The sequence below is a fragment of the Protopterus annectens genome, chromosome 2.part0 (genome assembly GCF_019279795.1).
Source record: "Protopterus annectens isolate FY-2018-M chromosome 2.part0, PAN1.0, whole genome shotgun sequence".
Classification (NCBI taxonomy): Eukaryota; Metazoa; Chordata; order Ceratodontiformes; family Protopteridae; genus Protopterus; species Protopterus annectens.
Genome location: NC_056728.1, coordinates 1,633,902,219 through 1,633,926,270, shown reverse-complemented (window position 1 = coordinate 1,633,926,270; position 24,052 = coordinate 1,633,902,219). Strand labels below are relative to the sequence as shown.

General features: G+C 40.3%; 1 protein-coding gene across 1 annotated transcript in view; it reads left to right on the top strand.

Moving 5' to 3' along the window:
- HPGD (15-hydroxyprostaglandin dehydrogenase) overlaps positions 1-24,052 on the top strand; it is a 627,924-nt gene that overhangs the window by 446,244 nt on the left and 157,628 nt on the right. The window contains exon 5 of the mRNA XM_044061709.1: positions 12,112-12,188. Within this exon, the coding sequence (XP_043917644.1) occupies positions 12,112-12,188 (77 nt within the window). The remainder of the gene's footprint in view (positions 1-12,111; positions 12,189-24,052) is intronic.

The window sequence follows — 24,052 nt, the reverse complement described above, 5'->3', positions numbered from 1 at the left end:
TGTCACCGTTCGGCTAAAGTGGATTCGATCGAATCCACTTCAACTTTGCCATAGTAAACCCTTCTGATATCCATGTAGCACAATTACTATACATGTTTTCTTAGATTATTTTATCTACTTTCATTGCTTGATCCTGCAAAGAGTACAATATGTTATTTCCTTATATCTTTGATATCACTGGATAGTTTCTGATAACTTTTTCAGTAAGTAGTAACGTTTTCTAGCTTTGCTTGGTTATATATCTGCCAGAATTTTTGCTGTTTCAGCCTGCCAGACTTCAAATAAGGAAATTCCTGCTCTGCCTTCAGAATCTCTGGATTCAAAAATAAGGGATACATTAAACTTGAAGGTTATACAGATTCTTACATCAGTAAAGAAGGTGAAATGTTTCGTGGCTGCATTTCTACAAATCAGGGAAAATATCAGGATTCTAACTGCAGAAGATGCAGATTCTGGCTGAGTAGGGTGTATCTTGAGTTTCTAACTGTTCGGGTAATTTGGTCTCTATCCCAAAAGAATATATCTAATAACCTGAAAGAAAAGCTGTCTGGCTTCTTGCACTGAACGTATTCAGCAAACATGTACCTGAAGGAAGTCTGTAGATGAACTTAAAAACTAATCCCAATGATTGTAAACTGGGTGTCATCCTTAACTCCTCCTCCAACACACAGGCACTCAGGCATAAGCTTACATTTGCTAATAACTATTATACTAAAAATTGACTCAAATTAAATGCCAAAAAGTAAATATTGTTGTATTTGGTAAATAATCCATCCACCCCCCTTATAGTATAAAATAAACCCCATGTAAAATGAGAATATAGCTAGAGATCTTTTGACTTGGGTCAATGGTTCTCCCTCGTTTGACCGCCATGTTACAACAGTGATTAGAAAATTAAGAAAGTAGATAAAAAGTACTGCTAAACTACAATTCACCCTGAATATTTATGAAACTCTTAAGCAAGTTTAGTTAAACAAGGACATCAGTCTCCAAAAGGTATATCTTCAAGATCAAAAAAAGTCCTTATCCCCTTGAAGACTGCACTGATTATGCATACTATAGAATACAATGCAGCCTTTGGGATGTATCTCAATAGACACGTCAACAACTGGTAAGATCACAGATGTTTATAAATAAAAAAGGTCAAGAGAATAAAAATCTTGTGCTACCAAGAGAAACAGGAAGGCCTACCCCTTATTCAATATTCTGTAGACTCCTTAGGAGAAATATGAGCCTTGCTTATTGGGCAATAAGTGTTCAGTAGCAGAGGACCTCTTAAACCTTCATAAATGAAACATTCCTACAAATACTAGAACCAAGGACCTAGATCTACCTAAACAAATAAACAAAACAAATAGGTTTATCATGCAGCACCTACCCCTGTACCGGAGCAAACTTTCTGTCCAAATTGGGCAGTGTAATTCACTGTCTTCCTTCCAAAGGGAACTAGATAATTGAATGGCCATTAATAAATCTAACCCTGGTATGACTGAACTGTTCTTTCTTGAAAGGGAGCTAAGATGGTTACTAGCAAGGTGTTAATGGCCTGCTAGCTCAGTAGTCATATGATTATAGTATTAGTATTATGATTATGACTTGAATCACCAATGTGGTACATAAACACAGGCTAGCAGTGCAGTTATGAGAGTTAGGACTATCTATGAATCCTTCAACACAAGCACTTTATTTTGAGAAGTGGTCAGTCTTCTGGAAGGCAGTCATTAAAGCAGTTCATCCGAACCATAAGAGGAAGTCTTAATATTAGATGTTTGTCGAAATTACCTTTGTTTGATAGAACCAGATAAAAACCTGCCTGTGTCCCAAGAAAATGCTTATCTATTAATATTCTAGACCATGACCCACAGTGCTGATTAAAGAACATAAGTGATGGTCTGTTTTATGCATTCTCTCCAGTCCTTGTACTTTACATATTTCTACAAACATTTACAGATGAAAAGTTTATTTGATCATAATTGCACAGTTTTGACCCTGGCAAATTTGGCTTCCCCTGCAAGGACATCAACAACTATCTCTTGCAACTTCCTCTCAAGAAGAACCTGGATTATTTCACCAACGTTTCTCATAGCTTGGATATTGATGTTTTGATTTTCAATAAAATATTATTCCCTATTCAGGTTATATGTGTCATCAAAGAACCAAGAATGTCTTCTTCTAAAATTTTTTTTTCACAAACTGGAAGATATTTTCTTATTGGTATGAATAATGTGACTTTCTGTCATCCAAGTGCAATTTCTACTGGTCCAATTTTTTTCTGTATTTTATAGTGTAATGGCCACTGTATCTTACTCATCCAATGAAATGTAAAGTTTTGTCATGGTAGCATTTCTTCTTAGGATCCACTGTTCCAACCTATAGCAAAGGTCATTCTTAATAGTGTATAACATCTGGATTCCCACCTGATATCTGAAAAAATTTACCTTAAAAACATTGTATAAACCTCCTTTGAACCATTTTATTCAGTTGTACTGATATATTGTTTTCTTAGAAGATGGTGTCTAGAAGCAATCTCTTCACCCTGAAGGGTGTTAGAGCGTTAAGGATGTATGTTGTCAGAAAGTTAGGGTGACTCTGCTTAGGATGATTCTACTAACCCTTCCTTTATGGATATGGTCAAATCCAGCTTTGCATAAAACCACACATTCCAGCTCACTTCCTTATACTGTCACCAACTGGCTGTACAGAAGCAGATTTTTATAGAGTGGATGTTGTGTCTGCAAATGCTAGTAGGACCAAAGTGTATGAAAAATGAAGAATCATCATTTCTTTTACAGTTAGCAAGCTGGTGTCCAAGTAGGGAAGCAAAGTCTTTGGCACTCTGTTGTATAGTGAATTTCTTACACGACTGTTTTTTGTCACAGTTTAACTTATGTTTGATACCCCACATCTGTACTATAGAATTGTATGCTGCTAATTAAAGGAGCTAAATAAAGGAAAACAGGGTGTAATGGCTGAGCTAAGTAAATCCCATATGAAGACTTTACAGGTTTGTTTTACCTGTAGTCATCCCTATAATAACATAGTACTTTAGCTTTTCCCCAGAAAAGATCATTATGGTAAGAAAATAAAACATGATAAATTTTAAATGTTATACTATAAATCTTGTCCTTTTACCATCAAGTAAACAACTGGATTTAATACAACAGCTAAAACACCCATAACCCACCATGACAGTATGATATGTCCCAAGAGAAATATATATACATAGAAAAACAGAGAGAATTTCTCTATGCACCACTTCAAACTGGTATTAAAACTAACTTATCATAAAATCTGGGTATGTTTCTTAGTACTTCTGTCATCTGGTAATGATTTAGAGGCATGTAAAAATTTGGATGGCTTCTAAGTCATAAGTGCAATCCAAAGAACTTGTGTTGGAGCCGTGTGCATTAACTCAGAGAAGCAGTCCAAGTCCCATGGGTTGCATCTCATTATTAGCATTAGGGAGAGAAGGAAAAGTATAGCCAGTAGACTGCCCTTGGGGTATCCTGTATGCCAGATGAAAAAGGGGACAGTCCAGTTATCTGTTCTTCTGGAAATTGTCTTATGCACACTGCTGGTCTCAGGCAATTAGGTAAAAATGGGTGCTGTTGTGGATCACCAAAATGTATCATTCTGTGTTACAGTACAAACTGTCTTGATATTTTATCTAGTATAGTAGCCATATTATGTTTATACAGAGGCAGCTTTTTTTCATTATTAAACAGGAAAGCGTTATATTTATGTCAACGCTGTATTGCTTAAATATTTATTAGACTTACTGAGGCTTTATTTAGTGTACTGGGAAATATATTATTTGTAGACTGATAATTTTCAGTCCTATTTAACAGATATAAAGCAAATACTTCAGCTTAAAAGAACAGCGTCACAGAAATAAGAAAATATTAGTACCTAAACTGCCATAAAGACCTAAATGATTCACATATCTCATTCAAAAGATTTGTGAAATTAAGATTCATTCTAAATAAAGTAAGATATATGGACTTCTGTCTAAAGATAAAGCTATAAATAAAAAAATGTTCTTTGACAGAAAGTACAATACTAAAATTATAAGTTTTAAAGAAATGAATGCTATTTTCTAAAAATAAAAAAAGGCTTCCAGAATGGTGGAGGAAAAATGATGGATTCTTTAAAACTGTTAGAATAGTATGTTTAGAATGTTTAGATTAGTTATAAGCAAATATTTTCAGGTGAAATCCCAGCTTGAACCCTGTTTTATGAATACAGTCCCCTTCAGCCCACTCCAGATGGAAGACAATCTCAAACTAAATAAAAACAAAAAACAGAATGGAAAGACTTAAGAGCCAAGTACCGCTCGAGAATACCTTTAATAATTAAAAGTAATTAAGCACTTTTGTCCTTCAGTTTACAGGACTTCTTCAGAACAAATAATATTAAACACACAGGGTTTTCATACCTCAAAACCAGCCCCCAATAAACAGTTATCCAATTAATTAATTAAATAACAGATTGAATTAAATACCTCATCACCATCATGAAGCAAAGGCAGCCATCACTAAAACCCTTTTTTCACATATAAAAATATCAAACTAATAAGCAATTATTGCTTTAAATGCCTTAACATTTCTTTCTAACACCTCAGAGACAACATGTAGAAATCTATGTATTCTCAATGTACTCAACGGTTATGGTACAGCATTCACTGATGTGCAGTAATTTTCTCTTTTATTGTTTATGACAGATGTGATACAATCTTTATGTCTAGTAATTTTCTCTGTTACTGTTTATGACTGATATGAAATACTCTGATGTAATATTATATAATCTGAATATATTATGTAATCCTTGCTTAGTAAATGTTTGTCGTTCTTGTGGAGTATTTCACCCCGGGCCTCCGCTGAAAAAGGACTTGTGTCCAGTCAGACTTTCCTGGTAAACAAATGTTAAGCAAATAAATAACTAAACTAGTTTAGCTCTTTACTTAAAAGAGTCCTGGAATCTTGCTGTTTTACAATTTGCATGGGAAGTTTACTGTTTTCTGACTGTTATCTCTGGAGAGGGAGTCCAAATAAGGAAATACATTCTTTTTACGTGGAGTACCATCTGAGTGAGCATTAAGCTGTAAGCAGTGTAAACATGGTCACATTTGAGAAGCTATTTTCACCCTGCATTTTTAGTATCTCTATCATTCATATTATACATGCTTCAAGATTTACTGGAAGCAAAACCCATAGTTTTATTTACTTAGTTTTAGGAAAACATATTACATTTGCTTTGGCCTGTTGCTTTTAGTATGCTGTACTTAGTACTGAAAGACAAATGCAAACTTCACTCAGCCGCTCATGTTTCTCGTTTGAAAACAATCACATTTGCTTTAGCATAGTGTTGCTTCTTTACATTACCATGTTAAATTCAGTAAACTTATTAAATCATCAAACTTGCGAAATTAGGCTCAAGTAGTGGCACAGGGAGTCTTTAGGATAAAAAAGTTCGGGTATCAGTTATTAAGTCACATAAGCATAACTCCAAAAGAGAAGACACCAGCCTTGATAAAATTTTAGAAATGTCAGTATATTAAATAAAAATTTGATTCACAGCACAAAATACAATGGTTATGTGCTTTCATCCCTAGATACGCTGGGACTTAAACCTTTACCAAGACTGGTGTCTTCTCTTTTGGACTTTTTTGGAGTTATGCTTATGTGATTTAATAACTGGTACTTCAACATCTTTTGTCATAAAGACTCTCTGTGGCAGTTTCCTGGTGTTATTTTTTGGCTGCATGGATACACACTGTTCATAGGTAGGTACTAAGCTATCTGCCTGAGGGCATTTGTAAGCCTAGCCAGAGTGTGTCAGCTTTCACCTCCCCATTGATTAATTAACTGAGCCTCTGTCAAGAAGAGCCAATGAAGTGATCCCAGGGGTGTATTTTCTGTTACCCATCCACTCGTTAAGGTTTCTCTTAAAGAGTGTTAGTGAGGGGCTCTGACTAATGTAGTTAGGAATTTTGTTCCAAAGCATGGGGAGTCTCTTTGACAGGAATCTATCCCGCCAGCATGTTCTATTTATTGTTGTGGTGAGATTTAGCTCACTAGAGGGAGTGTCTCCCAATGACTTGGATTTCTTTAGGTGGAGCATGTCCATCAATTCTGAGTTGGACATGGCTTTCTAAGTCAGGCAGAGATCACCTCTGAGTAAGCAGTATGCCACTGAGTACAGCTGTAGTTTTTCCAGTTGGGCTGCATATGACATATGTTTGAGGGCAGTAATCCTCTTGGTGAGGAATTCTCTTGGTGAGGTACTTTTGTGGTCTTTCCAGATGTTGGAAGTGTCTTGTGAGGTACATCCCAAATGGGCCTTGTACTCTATGATGGGTCTAATGAGTGACGAGTAGAGGGGCACTATAACCTCTTTATTTCTAGATGCGAACCCTTTAGTAATTAGATGGGCTACATAGAAGGATTTCCTAACTACTTTGGCAATATGATTGTCAAAGGAGAGATTACTATCTACCTGGGTCCCCAGATCTCTTATTACCTCTTCTGTATTAAGGGGGCTGCCACCTATGTGGTAATTCATGGGTGTTTGGTTTTTCCCAAACGGGATGACTATGCATTTTTTGTCATTTAGCTTGAGACCATGACTTTGACACCAGGTGTGCGTCTCAGTAAGGCCCTTTTGGAGAATGTCCGTGTCAGCTGGAGAGTCAGTTATGGCTCCCAGTTTGCAGTCATCGGCGAACTTGGTTAGCCATAGTCCTCCTGTGTTTGCTTGTACTTCTGAGAAGTATATGCTGAACAGAAGAGGTCCCAGGACCAAGCCTTGTGGGACACCACTTGTGACTGGTTTAGAGTCGGACCTGGAGCCCGCTATTCTTACGGTGTGAGTTCTGTCTGTAAGCTAGTTGGCAACCCATCTTGTGACGTAGGGGTTTACGTTCAGGCTGGTGAGTTTTTCTATAATTCCTGAATGGGGAATGGTGTCAAAAGCCTTGGCAAGGTCAAGGTAGGCTGTGTGAATCACCTTCCCCTCATCTATGGCCTTGGTGACTGTCTTGAAGAAGTCAACCAGGTTTAGTAGGCATGATCTGCCCTTAACAAAGCCGAACTGGGTTGGGTCAAGTGTTTGGAGGTTCCCAATGTCTTTGTTAATGAGTTCCATGATGATGCGCTCCATAGCCTTGCAGACCAGGCTAATCAGGCTTATGGGGCGATAGTTACCAGGGTCAGTTGTGGCCCCTCCTTTGTGGAGTGGAATAACTGTTGCTGTGCACCATTCTATGGGCACATAGCCTGAGGAGAGGCTGAGGATGAACAGTGTGTTTAGGTGGGGGGTTAGTTCGTTCTGTAGTTCATGCAAGACGCAGCCTAGGACACCATCTGGCCCCATTGATACTGTGTGTTTGGCTTTTAAAAGGGCTGTTTTCACCTGTGCGTCTGTGATTTCCAAGACACTACACTTTTCCGGTATTGCTGTGGGCCCTTTTGGGGGTGAAAGGGGGGTGAAGTTTGCACTGAATCTATCTGCCAGGATGTTGGCAATATCAGTAGGTTCAGTATATTTTGTGCTAGCTCAGAGCATATCTGTGAGTTGCCACTTAGATTCTTGACATAGCTAATAAAGGCTTTGTGGTTATCTTTTGAATCCTTGGCTATTTTTCTTTCGAAGTTAGCCTTGGATGATTTTATGAGGGACCTTGGTTTCTTACTGATACTGATCAGGGATGTCTTTCCTTCTTGGAATTTGCTTTGTTTCTGAACTAGTTTCCTCCTTCTATTGTATAGCCTTTTTATGGCAGGGATCCACCAGACTGGTTTCCTTCTCTTAGGGGAGTGAGTCTTGGTTTTGCTAGGGATGGCATGATCCATGTATCCCTGTAGGTGATTATAGAGTGCATTTGTAAAGGTTCCTGCATCTTTGACACTGTTATCCTTTAGCGTGGGGGCTGTGAAACTTACCACCTCTGTCTTAAGTAAGGTGAAGTTTGCTTTAGAAAAGTTTTTCACTGTGGTTTCCTTGGTTGGGGGTGGTGGTGTGGTGTGGACATCCAGAATGATTACTTTATGGTCTGATCTAACCAGTGACAGGTTGACCTCTGGTGCGGAACACCTGTTGCCCATGTTGGTGATGACCAGGTCCAATATGTTTTCACCTCTGGTAGGGGAGTTTACCAGCTGATCCAGGGCATTTGAGTTGATAAATTTCAGGAAGCGCTGGACCTGAGAGTTTGTACTTGAGTAGTTTTCCCAGTTAACGGTAGGGTAATTGAAATTGCCCAATATCAGGGTGTTTGGTAGGACCTTCATGTTTTCCAGTGTCTCTAGAAAGGCGAAGTGGTGGGCCTGGGTCATAGAGGGTGATCTGTAGCAGGCCACAGTTTGCATTGCTGATTTGCCCAATGTTAGTTGCACATGGATCTTCTCAGAGGTATCATGCTGCTCCACTAACCTGGAGGTGTAGGTATCCTTGACGAATATGGATACACCCCCTCCTTTTGTGTTTCGGTCCATGTTCTGTGACCAAAATGTGTGGTATGAGTTGTAGCCCGGTAGTGCGAGCATTTTCAGTTACTGCACAGATGTCGACATTCTCCATACTGAGGAGTGCTTTGAGCGCATGCATTTTGAGATTTAAACTCCTGGTGCTGAGTAGCATAACCCTCATTTTTTTATTTGTGCTGTTTACAGAGGTTGGTTTGACTTTTGAGTCATGCTGAAAAAAGGCATTATGGGGGCAGCAAGAGCCTTGGCCAGTATTCGAAAGCCTAGGGGTGACAGGTGCAAGCCATCTCATGCGAAGCAACGAGGCTTGTCGAGCATGTCGCCCCAGGCTGACAATCCCCTTTGAATGACACCAGAAGCTTAGCCAATTGTTGAAATTGATCATTTTTTTCTTTATACTGCGGTATCATTCTTGGTGAGGGCAGGATGCTACTCAGGGTCAGGGTCATACCCGTCTGGGCCTGATCAGAGAGCTCTTCCATGTCTCTTTTCATGTAGTCCAGGAAGGTACGTCTGAGGTCATTCACACCAACATGAACAATGACAGAGTCATATTTGTACTTGTTCTGGAGTGACCTGAGTGCTTGTGTTATGTGGTGGATTCTGGCTCCCGACAGGCAGCTAACAGTAACCTTCTCCTTGTCCAGCCTAGTGAGTGGGACATCAGTGTGCCTGACTATAGAGTCACCTATTACTAGTGTGTTAGGTATGTTATTTCGCCTTAAGGGCTGTGATTGTGCAGCACACTGATTTTGTGTTTTATGTGTTGTCTGGTTTGTGACGGGAGGTGCAGGTTTTGGGTGTCTGCTTTGGATGTCTCTGATGCTTTTGCAGGTTTTTATTTAGAGCCTCCGAGTATGATTTTGTGTATTTATGTGCATTTTTTGCCAGTGCTGGTTTAGTATGTCTATGTGAGGCTGGAGGTGTGGTGCAAGTGTTAACCTTCTCCTCATGACTGCCTGTTCCAGTCTTGGGTGGAGAGAGCTTAACCTCCAATTTAGCTATATAATTGCATCTCTCGCATATGTTAATGTTTTGTGGTAGGAGGAGAGGGTTGTCTGTGTACATGAGGCAGTTGTAACATTGCCTCAGGAAACCCAGGTTCACCAGCTGGACTGGAGAGTATACCTGAAATTGCCTTTTGGTCATACCTGAATAGTAGGGTGAGCTGCTTAGTCACTTGGTTGGTGAGGGGGTGAATAATGAGCCTTGCCCTGCTGGGCAATCAAGTGTCGGGGTATATTAGTGCTTGCTATTAGGTCTGAGCAAGTCTGTTGATATTTAAACCATCAAACCTGCTTTAGGCTATGTAGGTTTTAATAGAGCCTGACAAAATATATTTTGTGCTTGGTATACTGAATTACATCTAGAGTATCCATACCTCTCAGCCCTCCAGATTTTCAAAGAATCGCATCAGGCTTTGTGCTCACTGAATGGTGCACAGCAACAGTTATCCCACTCCACAAAGGGGGAGCCACCACTGATCCCGAGAGCTATAGACCTATTAGCCTGATGAGCCTGGTCTGCAAGGCCATGGAATGTATCATCATGGAACTCATAAACAAAGACATTGGTAACCTCCAAACACTGGATCCCACCCAGTTTGGGTTTGTGAAAGGCAGATCATGCCTCCTGAACTTGATCGACTTCTTTGAGACAGTCACCAAAGCCGTAGATAAAGGTAAGGTGGTTCACACAGCCTATCTTGACCTCGCCAAGGCTTTCGACACCATCCCCCAATCTGGAATTATAGCTAAACTCACTGAACTAGGTATAAATCCTTATGTCACAAGATGGGTTGCCAAATGGCTCACTGAAAAAACCCACACTGTAAAAGCTGCAGACTCCAAATCTGACCTCAAACCAGTGACAAGTAGAGTACCGCAGGGTTCAGTCCTGGGACCTCTCCTGTGGTATCTACTTCTCTGAAGTACAGGCTAACACAGAAGGCCTCTGGCTAACGAAGTTCGCAGATGACTGCAAACTAGGACCCATAGTCTAGTTCCCAAATGATGTGGACATCCTACAGAAGGGCCTCGCTGAGACAGATGCCTGGTGTCAGAGCCATGGCCTCAAGCTCAATGACAAAAAGTGCAGTGTCATCCCCTTTGGTAAAAACTCTATACCCATGAACTACCACATAGGCAACAATCTACTTAACACCAAATGTGTGATAAGAGACCTTGGGACCCAGGTGGACAGTAGTCTCTCCTTTGATAGCCATATCGCCACAGTAGTCAGGATGTCCTTCTACGTGGCACACCTCATCATAAAAGGGTTCTCATCTAGGAAAAAAGAGGTCATTGTTCTCCTCTACTTGACACTCATTAGACATTATAGAGTACAATGCCCTTTTGGAATGTACCTGACAAGACATCTGCAGCAGCTGGAAAGGCCACAGAAGTACCTCACAAAGAGGATTACTGGCCTCAAACAAATGCCCTACACTGACGGTCTCAAAAAAACTCCAGCTTTCTTCTGTAGCATATCACCTACTCCTAGGTGATCTCTGCCTAAAATATAAAGCTATGTCAAACCCAGAACTGTTGGACATGCTACAGCTAAAGAAATCCCAATCCCTCCGAGCTACATGTTCTAGGGACCTACACCTTGTCACCACAATAAACAGGACATGCTAGAGGGATAGATTTCTGTCCCAGAGACTTCCCATACTCCGGAACAGGCTACCCATCTATGTCAAGCAAAGTTCTTCATTAGCACTCTTCAAGAAAAATCTTGATGAGTGGATGGGAAATAGGAAATACACCCCAGGGATCACTTCTGTGTCTCTGCTCGACCGTGGCACAGGAAAATAACTTTCTTGGGTGGCGTAAGCCAGGGAACCTTGTTGGCTAGGCTTACGTAGGCCCTTGGGCCAATAGCCTAATACATACCTATGAAACTATGAACCTATAATGAGTGAGAAGAGTCTCTGAAACAAATCATGCACAATCCTGGGAGATCAAGTGCAAGTATTCTCACTTACAAAATCTGTATAGAAACTACTCATATTTTTTGACTTTGCAAAAACTGAATGGTACTTTTGAATATCACAATATCACTAGTAACAGGTAATGAAGTACACATTATTATATAATAAGAATTATTATAAAAATGCATTTTCACTTGAATGCAAACATCAGCAAACCTATTAGTCAGTTAGTTCTAAATGGATGAAGTTTCATCTTGTTGGTTTAACCTTAGCATTTTTCAACTGAATGATCAATATTTGTAAATGAAGATCACTGCAAAGCTTCGGTGAGTGCAGCACAAGTGATGCTATGTACGTTGGTATTTACTCTTTTCTCCACTGTTGTATAACCATGTAGTTATTATATTTAAGTGAAGGGGTACAGGGTAAAGGACAATGTCCCCCATATCCGGGTGTAGGAAGGCGTCTTCCTTACATATATACTTGTCTTACATTTTTCATTGTGTTGAAGCTTGACTGCATTTTTTTTTATCTAATTGAAGCTTCAGCCATTTAAGACATGGAAATACGTAGTAGATGCTACAAACATCAGACTGTCATAAGCTCATGAGCACTTGACAGTTAGTTGTACATTGACTTGCTATGTCTAATGTAAATAATGCATTGCTTATCACTCTCTTTATTTGTTTTTCATAGGACTCGTGCCAGCTGCTCATCAGCCTGTCTACTCTGCCACAAAATTTGGTGTAATTGGTTTCACAAGAGCTGTAGCTGTGAGTATAAATCAGTGTTTGTGTACAATTAACAATTTTTGTCTCTCTTTTTGCCACTCAAGCTTACCACTGTTTTTATTTACACATACCTCATTAAGAATCATAATTTTGCATTCCCCAACCACTCTGTTGTCTATAGGTTCATAGGTGTTTACTAGACTAATGACCACAAGGGCCTTTTTAAGCCCAGCCATGCATTCCAAAATTTTTTCTAAAATCCATATTTAGTCACCATAGCTTCAAGTCTTAATATTTCTCTTGCATTATTTTGAATTTAATTAATCAAAATTCATCACAAGTCATGATGATTTTAAACAAGAAATAGTTTCTTCAATGAAAGGAAGTTATATTAATACTTTGGTTGTAAAAGATTTCTGTCTCTGAATAATCAAAGTCAGCTGCAGCAAATGTAAAATGTTAACACCCATTTGTGTACAAAGGATACATTTTAATAATTCTTATATGTGTAATGTATACTTTGGTCAATATTTTAATTTATATTTATGCCTTTGTGATGAATATTCAGTTTAGTTAAATCTTCTTCAGTGAAAATGTCAAGTTTGTCAGTCACAGCACATAACTAGGAGCTTATATATACTCCTTGAAGGCTTTGTCCAAGACGTCAGAGAATTATATTGAAAGTGTATGGATTTCTAGTCAGTTGTTTTCTTGTATCATCCTTTTTATACAAGTTGTTGTGCATAACTAGGGACTTATTTCAGACCAACAAACATGATCATGCTACTATGTCATCATTTCTAGCTCCTCATGTCGTCTAATAAGACTTTTTTCTGTTTCTTTGAAACTTTAGTGTCCTTACACATTTTACTCACCAAGAATCAAACGGGATGCCCTCTTGCTGTGAGGTGACAACACTAGATACTGCATCATTGTAGTTGTTACATAAAGCAGAAAATGCAAAACCTAACAAACCCTTCTTCAAAAAAACAGCTTATTTCCCACCTAAACAACTCCTGGACATGTAACTGCCTAGCACCTGGCTGACATATTCTATCACCTTTCGCCTACCCACTATCCAACCTCTTCTTTAAAACTCCCACAGGTGCACTATATTTATTATTACACGTTACTTACCAATTCACTGCCGCCTACTCCCCACTGTCCCATCTATACCCACTAACTCTTCCCTAGACTAACTTAAAAAGCTTTCCCTTAAAAAGTCAATGAACCTCATATGAACTTGTCTATATTCTCCTCCTTTGACAAACTGGTTATTATTTTTAGTTTTTCATTTCTTCTCTTATCTTGGGCAGCTGCGGTGGTGCAGCAGTTAGCTTTGCTGCCTCATAGCAAGAGGCTCTCCGGTTCAATCCTCGGCTGGGGTGCCTTCTTTGCAGAGTCTGCATGTCCTCCCTGTGGTCGTGTGGGTTTCCTCTGGGTGCTCCATTTTCATCCCAAAGACATGCTGTAGATAGATTGGACACTCTAAATTGGCCCTAGGTGTGAGTGTGTGCCTTCTGTGGAAGGTTGGGCACCGGGCTGGCAACTTGACACTGTAAAACTCCACTGCCAATCATGAGCAGACAGGTGATCTGCTGTGGCGACCCCTAACTGGGAAAAGAAGAAGAGTTCTTCTCTCATCTTCATGATTATCTCTACTAAATATACTGTATGAACAACAATCATATGTTATTACCTGCTATACTTTTAATTGTATGTCTAAACCACTATGTTTATGTAAATATCTTATGCAATCATATGTTATTATCTGCTATATTTTATAACTGTATATCTAAACCACAATGCTCATATAAACATGTTATGTATAGTATGTTAGCAGTTGTTTCTGGAACTTTTCTCCCCGGGCCCCCACTGAAAACGGGCAGCTTTGTCCAGTTGGACCTCCCCGGTAAACAAATGTAAAATAAATAAATAAATAAATAAATAATAAATAAACATTAAGAACATGTACATTCATTTACCTTTTGCACTCTGAGCTTGAGTTATGGCTGCAAACGGTCAACAGACTTGCCAACTTACACAGAAAACAATAATAAATTAATAAATAAGTAAATAAATAAATGCAGGCAGTTGTGACCTGTTGCTGAGCTTTTCCACCCTAAAATAAAAAAATAAAAAAGATTTTAAACATAAAACTTTTAGACCATTCCAAACTTTGGAGAAGCTAAACATGGATAGGCACACACGTGATCTTTGAGAAGAGAGACAGACTTATATGCACTTGTGACATTCGTTTTTGCCAATTCAGCTGCAATAAATTTTACACAGAAAGAAATTGTGAAGACAAAAAGGCAAAAGTTGCAGTTGCTAATGTCAAAGAACTATCACAGCAATTGGAACAGTCCTAAAGAGACCATTAAGAAGAACTTAAGTCAGTCCCAAAAGAACTTAAAGATGTCTGTTCCAAACACCAGGAAGACAAAGCAGTGCAGGGAAACATTATGCATCTGTTTGAAAAGGAGCAAAGAAGGCTTGTCTTGAATTTGAGCATCAGAAAAGAAGGCAGTTTGAGATCCAAGTTGACAAAAAGATGACAATAAATTGCTGGAGGATATGAAGTCTGCTGTACATACTGCTCTTGGTCTGACACTCGTACGAAAACCTGAACGCTAAGGACAGTCATAAAGAAAAAAAAAACATTTGAAAACTACTGAATGGTTAAAAGCACAACTCAAAGAGACTGTGAACAAACTTTCGGGCAGTGAAATGTCTTTAACTCATGAAGTAGCTCAAAAGGTAATTTTCCAAAACAAAAGAAGGATTCACTGGCCTAGCTTGTACAGGCAAGGGAAGCTGAAGGGAAGCTGAAACTGAAAATATAAACAAGCAATTTACACATTTTTTTCTGTGAAATGCATGATAGGTCTGCCCAAGAAAACGACTCTGCGGTCTTACACTATGAATATGAATATGAAGAAGTCAGCAACCACAGGGAAATCGAGGTAAAGGCACCCAGTCAGCAGATTGAAGATTTAGAAGAAAGATGTAAAAGGAATGAAAACAGACTGCTACAGGAAGAGCAAAAAATTGTCCTGCAAGGTGTTATAGTAACTGAAGTATAGAAACCTGGAGGCTGAGCACAGGACTGAAAACAAAGTCCGGAAGGAAACAGCAGCCCATCTGGGGAATGAACATATGAATCAGGACAATTTGAATGCGGAAACACTACCATAACTTATAAAATAGAAAGAAGCTGAGAAAGAATATTAAATTAAGGACTGTGCAGATGATCATAGCCAGTTGTATGAAGACACAGACAGAGGAAAAAAAGATTTACTATACTGGAGTTGTATACTTTAGGATTTAATGCCAGCATCATGTGGGAAGCTTAAATGGGTATAGGTATGCTCTTAGTAGAAATAGGGTAACTATACAGGTGAGATGACTGAAGAGGTTGGTAAGAAAACAGTAAATAAAAAGGAAAACATAAAGACACGAGTTATTAGTTTAAGTAAGTAAACTGAGCCCTTTGGTAGCTGTGATGTCACAAAAAACAATGTTTATTTGAACAAGCACACATTTAAGTAAGAGACTGTGGTGGAGATGTTAGCATCAGCTCAGATTCTGTACTTCATACAAGTAGAGGAGATGGATGTATAGACTCTTTGGAAAGAAGTAACCAGTGACCTAGCCATTGCTTATGAACCAGACTATAATGATGGGGCTAGTAACTTGTTGAAAGAAGTACAACACACTGATTCTGTCAATTCTTTGGTTACAGTGAGCAGTGCACTCAGGAAACTCTTAGCAGAACAGCAAACAGGAGAAAGACAAATAAAATATAGAGAGATGTGAGGTATTGAATTGAGCAAACCTTGCCTGTCCATAGATAATGTAATCTTGGGGTCAGGATGGATTGCAAAGTTTGATCTTGTGAAAGCAGATTGATTTTTACAGTGCCAGGCTTTTGGAATCTGGCCCTATGCATTATGTTAAGAATTGAGTTCACGTGGAATATGACATGTCTTGAAAATTTGCTGTGACTTGAGCATAATTTTCCAAAACATTTTATTTGCTATCCTGTAAAATTGTGTCTTGGTTGTAGAATATCTTGAAAACATAAGACAAGACTATTTCCTCAGTAATTTGTGGATCTAAGAAAATCTAACCATTATGTTCAGTGAGGTCTGTAGAATTTCTGTTTTTCTCATTAGTTAGAAATGTAGCAAAAAAAATCCCATCTTAAATGGTTCCATTGTATATGCATTGCCTATATGATAAAGATGAACTATTTTTATAGTTCACAAAGGATACTTTGCATATTTGTATGAAGAGAAGCTTTCATTTGTGCGTACCTTTTAGAACTAAGCCTGAAAAACATATCTGATTTCTCAACAATTTTCTAGAGAGGTAATCCAGACATAAAACTATTTAAATTTTAAATGCTGCCATGTCTTTAGAAAAAAACTAACTGGCTGATTGTATTTTCCCTAAATCCAGAAATGTTGATTATTTGAAAAATATTTGACTATACAATTATGCCATATACTCATAAACATACTGCACTATGCAATAGCTGTGCACACTCCGTTTATGTTAATAGCATGATAGATAAATATGGCTTGCACTACTGACCAGAGCTCACAATGCTTCCATGAGTAATGCACTGGCGTGCATATTACACAATTATATAGTATGTGCACCTGTGTCAAAGGGATAGCAGTATACCAGCTGCATCATTTGAACATATGAACATATTGAATAAATAGCTGCAGGGATGAAGATGTTCATTTGACTGTCAAGTAATCACATATGAGATAACCTATAGGCATGGTCTGCCACTACAGTGTGTGTCCGGCTTATTGTGCATAGGGTAGTGGGGTATGGTGACAGCAGAGAAGACATGGGACTCTAAATATTGCTTACTACAAGGTGTTGACAGCCCAACCAATGTCTTTGTACCTTATGTGCTCCTGTAACTCTGTTTTTGCAATGCTTCTCCTCCTCACCAAGTTTCCTCCATATTTATGACAGAAAATGTACCTGTGGAAGGTCAAGTTGCCTGAAGTAAATATAGTGTGATGAACTGTACCTGGGGAAGGTCAGATTGCCTGCAGTAAACGTAGTATGCTGAATTGTACCTGTAGAAAGGCAGGTTGCCTGTAGTAAATGTAGTGTGCTGAACTGTACCTGTGGAAGGTCAGGTTGCCTGTAGTAAACATACTGCATTGAACCATACCTGTGGAAGGTCCGATTGCCTGTAGTAAATGTAGTACACTGAACTCTACCTGTGGAAGGTCAGGTTGCCTGCAGTAAACATAGTGCGCTGAAATTAATGTCTGGTTGCCTGTAGTAAACATAGTGCACTGAACTGTACCTGTGGAAGATAAGGCTGCCTGTAGTAAATGTGTTCTGAAGTGTACCTGTGGAAGGTCTGGTTGCCTGTCTGAAATGTAGTGCACTGAGCTGTACCTGGAGAAGATCAGGTTGCCTGTAGTAAATGTGCACAAAATTGTACCTGTGGAAGGTCAGGTTCCCTGTAGTAAACATACTTTGCTGAACTGTATATGTGGAACGTCAGGTTCCTGTAGTAAACGTACTGCACTGAACTGTACCTGTGAAAGTCAAGTTGCCTGTAGTAAATGTAATACACTAAACTGTACCCGTGCAAACTCAGGTTGCCTTTAGTAAACATAGTGCCTGTAGTAAATGAGGTAGTGCACTGAACTGTACATGTCAAAGGTCAGCTTGCCTGTAGTACATGAACTGCGATGAACTGTACCTGTGGAAGGTCAGCGTGCCTGTAGTAAATGTCGTGTGCTAAACTGTACCTTTGCAAAGTCAGGTTGTGTGTAGTAAATGTAGTGTTCTAAACTGTACCTGTGGAAGGTCAGGTTCCCTGTAGTAAACCACGTAGTGCACCGAACTGTACCTGTGGAAGGTCAGGTTGCCTGTAGTAAACATAATGCACTAAAATCTACCTGTGGAAGGTCAGGTTTCCCATAGTAAACGTAGTGCGCTGAACTGTGCCTGTGGAAGGTTAGATTGCCTGTTGTAAATGTAGTGCCCTGAACTTTACCTCTGGAAGGTTAGGTTCCCTGTAGTAAATGACATAAGTGCCCTGAAATGTACCTGTGGAAGGTCAAGTTGCCTCTAGTAAATGTAGTGCACTGAACTGTACCTCTGGAAGGTCAGGTTGCCTGTAGTAATCATAGTGTACTGAACAGGTCTATATTATAAGGATGAATGAATAAGATGTCGAGCACCTGTCGACATGTTTTAAGTGAACGCTCTTATAGGCAAAATCTCTAAAGATCTAAAACATGAAGTTCAAAATGTCATAGTTGGCCAACACATGCAAATGTAGCAGTGACGTAAAGTTGTGTACATTATGAATTATGCATGTTAACCTTAATTTTAGTGCTATCTCAGAGTTGGTATATATAATTAGCAGGGGGCCCACATGGGGGGTACAATGGGGTGCAACCCCCATGAAAAAATTAGAGAAAAATGAGTGTATGTGTGTTAATTGGTTTGTGTTTCGAGACAGTGCCGTTTTGGAAAAGTGTAATTTTGGAGATTTACTGTTGGCAATTGGTATGGTTACTTCATTTACTTTACAAACATGAAGGATTGTAGTGTATATTTAGGGTGTTCGTTACAAGTGAAATTTACTGTGTTTGCAATCCATGTTCAATGCGGTAGTGGGGGATAGGTGTTGGACAACTAAAATATTTTGCGTATGTCGGTTTCAACTTTGTCAGATTTTGCATTTAAGAGCGTTTGCTTAAAACGTGTCAACATTTTAAGCATTCGTTCTTATAATATAGACCCCACTGAACTGTACCTATGAAAGGTCAGGTTGCCTGCAGTAAACATAGTATGCTGAAATGTACCTGTGGAATGGCAGGTTACCTGTAGTAAATGTAAAACGCTGAACTGTACTAGTGAAAGGTCAGGTTGCCTGTAGTAAACGTAGTGCACTGAACAGTACCTGTGGAAGGTCAGATTCCCTGTAGTAAACATAGTGCACTGAACTGTACCTCTGGAAGGTCAGGTTACCTGTAGTAAATGTAGTGCACTGAACTGTAACTGTGGCAGGACAGGTTGCCTGTAGTAAACATACTGAGGTCATCTGTAGCTGTGGAAAGTCAGGTTCCCCATAGTAACTGCAGTGGGCTGAACTCTACTTGTGGAAGGTCAGATTGCCTGTAGTAAATGTAGTGGACTGAACTGTACCTGTGGAATGTCAGGCTTGCCTGTAGTAAACCTAATCTGCTGAACTTTGCCGGAGGAAGGTGAGGTTGCATGTAGTAAACATAGTGTGTTGAACTGTGCCTGCGGAAGGTCAGGTTCCCTGTAGTAACAAACTGTGCCTGCAGAGGGTCAGGTTATCAGTAGTAACCATACTTTTCTGAACTCTACCTGCGGAAGGTCAGCCTGCCTGTAGTAAACATAGTGTGCTGAACTCTAACTGTGGAAAGTAAGGTTGCCTGTAGTAAATATAGTGTGCAAAACTGTACCTGTGGGAAGGTCAGGTAGCCTGTAGTAAATATAGTGTGCTGAACTGTACCTGTAGAAGGTCAGGTTGCCTGTAGTAAACATAGTGTGCTGAACTGTGCTGGCAGAAGGTCAGGTTGCCTGTAATAAACATAGTGTGCTGAACTATGCCTGTGGAAGGTCAGGTTGCTGTAGTAAACATAGAGTGCTCAGCTGTTCCTGTGGAAGCTCAGGATGCCTGTAGTAAATATAGCAGGCTAAACTGTGCCTGTAGAAGGCTAGGTTGCCTGTAGTAAACATAGTGTGCTGAACTGTGCCTGTGGAATGTCAGGTTGGCTTTAATAAATGCAGTGTGCTTAACTGTACATATAGAATGTCAAGTTGCCTGTTTTAAACATAGTGCACTGAACTGTACCTCTGGAAGGTCAGGTTTCCTGTAGTAAATGTAGTGTGCTGAACTGTACCTGTGGAATGTCAGGTTGCCTGTAATAAACATAGTGCACTGCACTGTATCTGTGGAAGGTCAGATTACCTCTAGTAAACATAGTGTTGTGAACTGTACCGGCGGAAGGCCAGGTTGCCTGTAGTAAACATAGCATGATGAACTGTGCTTGCAGAAGGTCAAGTTGCCTGTAGTAAACATAGTGTGCTGAACTATGCCTGTGGAATGCAAGGTTGGCTTTAATAAACATAGTGTGCTTAACTGTACCTGTGGAAGGTCAGGTTGCCTGTAGTAAATGTAGGGTGCTGAACTTTCCCTGAGGAAGGTCTGGTTTCCTGTAGCAAACGTTGTGCACTGAACTGTACCTGTGGAAGGTCAGGTGGCCTGTAGTAAACATAGTGTGGTGAACTGTAATAAATGTGGAAGGTCTGATTGCCTCTAGTAATAAACATAGTGTGCTGAGCTGTACCTGTGGAAGATCAGGGTTGCCTGTAGTAAACATTGTGTGCTGAATTGTATCTGTGGAAGGTCAGGTTGCCTGTAGTAAACATAGTGCGGTGAACTGTAATAAATGTGGAAGGTCTGGTTGCCTGTAGTAATAAACATAGTGTGCTGAGCTGTACCTGTGGAAGGTGAGGTTGCCTGTAGTAAATGTAGGGTTCTGAACTGTCCCTGTGGAAGGTCTGGTTTCCTGTAGTAAATGTTGTGCACTGAACTGTACCTGTGGAAGGTCAGGTGGTCTGTAGTAAACAGAGTGCACTGAACTCAATCTGTGGAAGGTCAGGTTGCCTGTAGTGACCATGTACTGAACTGTACCTGTGAAAGCTCAGGTTGCCTGTGGTAAACATTGTGTACTGAACTGTACCTGCAGAAGGTCAGGTTGCCTGTAGTAAACATAGTGTGGTGAACTGTAATAAATGTGGAATGTCTGTTTGCCTGTAGTAATAAATGTAGTGTGCTGAGCTGTACCTGTGGAAGGTCAGATTACCTGTAGTTAACACTGTGTGCTGAATTGTACCTGCGGATGGTCAGGTTCATAAGTTCATAGGTTCATAGGTAGGTACTAGGCTATCGGCCCAAGGGCCTACATAAGCCTAGCCAACAAGGTTCCCTGGCTTACACCATCCAAGAAAGTTATTTTCCTGTGCCACTGTCGAGCAGAGACACAGAAGTGATCCCCAGGGTGTATTTCCTATTTCCCATCCACTCATCAAGATTTTTCTTGAAGAGTGTTAATGAAGAGCTTTGCTTGACGTAGATGGGTAGCCTGTTCCAGAGTATGGGAAGTCTCTGGGACAAGAATCTGTCCCTCCAGAATGTCCTGTTTATTGTGGTGGCAAGGTTTAGGTCCCTAGAGCATGTAGCTCAGAGGGATTGGGATTTCTTTAGGTGTAGCATGTCCAACAGCTCCGGGTTTAACATAGCTTTATATGTTGCCTGTAATAAACATAGTGTGGTGAACTTTAATAAATGTGGAAGGTCTGCGTGCCTGTAGTAATAAACGTAGTGTGCTGAGCTGTACCTGTGGAAGGTTAGGTTGCCTGTAGTAAACATTGTGTGCTGAATTGTACCTGTGGAAGGTCAGGTTCCCTGTAGTAAACATAGTGTGATGAACTGTAAATGTGTAAGGTCAGGTTGCCTGTAGTAAATATAGTGTGCTGAACTGTGCCTGCAGAAGGTCAGGTTGCCTGTAGTAAACATAGTGTTCTGAACTGTGCCTTTGGAATGTCAGGTTGGCTTTAATAAATGTATTGTGCTTAACTGTACATATAGAATGTCAGATTGCCTGTTTTAAACATAGTACACTGAACTGTACCTGTGGAAGGTCAGGTTTCCTGTAGTAAATGTAGTGTGCTGAACTGTACCTGTTGAATGTCAGGTTGCCTGTAGTAAGCATAGTGCACTGAATTGTATCTGTGGAAGGTCAGGTTGCCTCTAGTAAACATAGTGTTGTGAACTGTACCGGCGGAAGGCCAGGTTGCCTGTAGTAAACATAGCATGCTGAACTGTGCTTGCAGAAGGTCATGTTGCCTGTAGTAAACATAGTGTGGTGAACTGTAATAAATGTGGAAGGTCTGTTTGCCTGTAGTAATAAATGTAGTGTGCTGAGCTGTACCTGTGGAAGGTCAGATTACCTGTAGTTAACATTGGTGCTGAATTGTACCTGCGGAAGATCAGGTTCATAAGTTCATAGGTAGGTACTAGGCTATTGGCCCAAGGGCCTACATAAGCCTAGCCAACAAGGTTCCCTGGCTTACACCACACAAGAAAGTTATTTTCCTGTGCCACTGTTGAGCAGAGACACAGAAGTGATCCTCAGGGTGTATTTCCTATTTCCCATCCACTCATCAAGATTTTTCTTGGAGAGTGTTATTGAAGAGCTTTGTTTGACGTAGATGGGTAGCCTGTTCCAGAGTATGGGAAGTCTCTGGGACAAGAATCTGTCCCTCCAGCATGTCCTGTTTATTGTGGTGGCAAGGTTTAGGTCCCTAGAGTGTGTAGCTCGGAGAGATTGGGATTTCTTTAGGTGTAGCATGTCCAACAGCTCCAGGTTTGACATAGCTTTATATGTTGCCTGTAATAAACATAGTGTGGTGAACTTTAATAAATGTGTAAGGTCTGCTTGCATGTAGTAATAAACATAGTGTGCTGAGCTGTACCTGTACCTGTGGAAGGTTAGGTTGCCTGTAGTAAACAATGTGTGCTGAATTGTACCTGTGGAAGGTCAGGTTCCCTGTAGTAAACATAGTGTGATGAATTGTAAATGTGTAAGGTCAGGTTGCCTGTAGTAAACATAGTGTGCTGAATTGTGCCTGTGTAAGGTCAGGTTGCCTGTAGTAAACCTAGTGTTCTGAACTGTGCCTTTGGCATGTCAGGTTGGCTTTAATAAATGTAGTGTGCTTAACTGTTCATATAGTATGTCAGGTTGCCTGTTTTAAACATAGTGCACTGAACTGTACCTGTGGAAGGTCAGGTTTCCTGTAGTAAATGTAGTGCACTGAATTGTATCTGTGGAAGGTCAGGTTGCCTCTAGTAAACATAGTGTTGTGAACTGTACCGGCGGAAGGCCAGGTTGCCTGTAGTAAACATAGCATGCTGAACTGTGCTTGCAGAAGGTCATGTCATTCGACACCCATGTAGCTAAGGTAGTTAGGAGGACCTTCTACATTGCCCACCTTATCATGAAGGGATTCTCATCTAGATCAAGGGAGGTCATAGCCTCCCTTTACTCATCACTCATCAGACCAATGATTGAGTACAATGCCCCATTCGGAATGTATCTGACCCGACACTTGCAGCAGCTGGAGAGGCCACAAAAGTTCCTCACCAAAAGGATAAAGGGTCTCAAAAATCTGTCCTATGCTGCCCGACTGAAAGAACTCCAGCTCTATTCAGTCACTTACCGCTTGCTCAGAGGTGACCTTTGCCTAACATACAAGGCCATGTCAAACCCAGATTTGATGAATATGCTTCACCTCAAAAATCTAGATCCATCAGAGCCACAAAGGCGGAGACTTAAACCTCGACATGGCTATTAATAGGCGTGCTGGAGGGATAGATTCATCACCCAAAGACTCCTATGCTGTGGAACAAAATCCCGTACATGTGAGGCAGAGCACTGGTGGCCTTGTTCAAGAGAAATCTTGACCAATGGATGGGAGATCGCAGATATACCCCAGGGATTACCTCAGTGTCACTGCTCGACAGAGGCACAGCAAAATAATGGGTATAGTTCCCCATACTAAAGGGGTGGCGTAAGCCACAAAACGATGGGCTAGGCTTGTAAATGCCCTCGGGCAGATAGCCTAGTATGAACCTATGAACCTATGAACCTATGTTGCCTGTAGTAAACATAGTGAGCTGAACTGTGCCTGTGGAACGTCAGGTTGGCTTTAATAAACATAGTGTGCTTAACTGTACCTGTGGAAGTTGAGGTTGCCTGTAGCAAATGTAGGGTGCTGAACTATCCCTGTGGAAGGTCTGGTTTCCTGTAGCAATC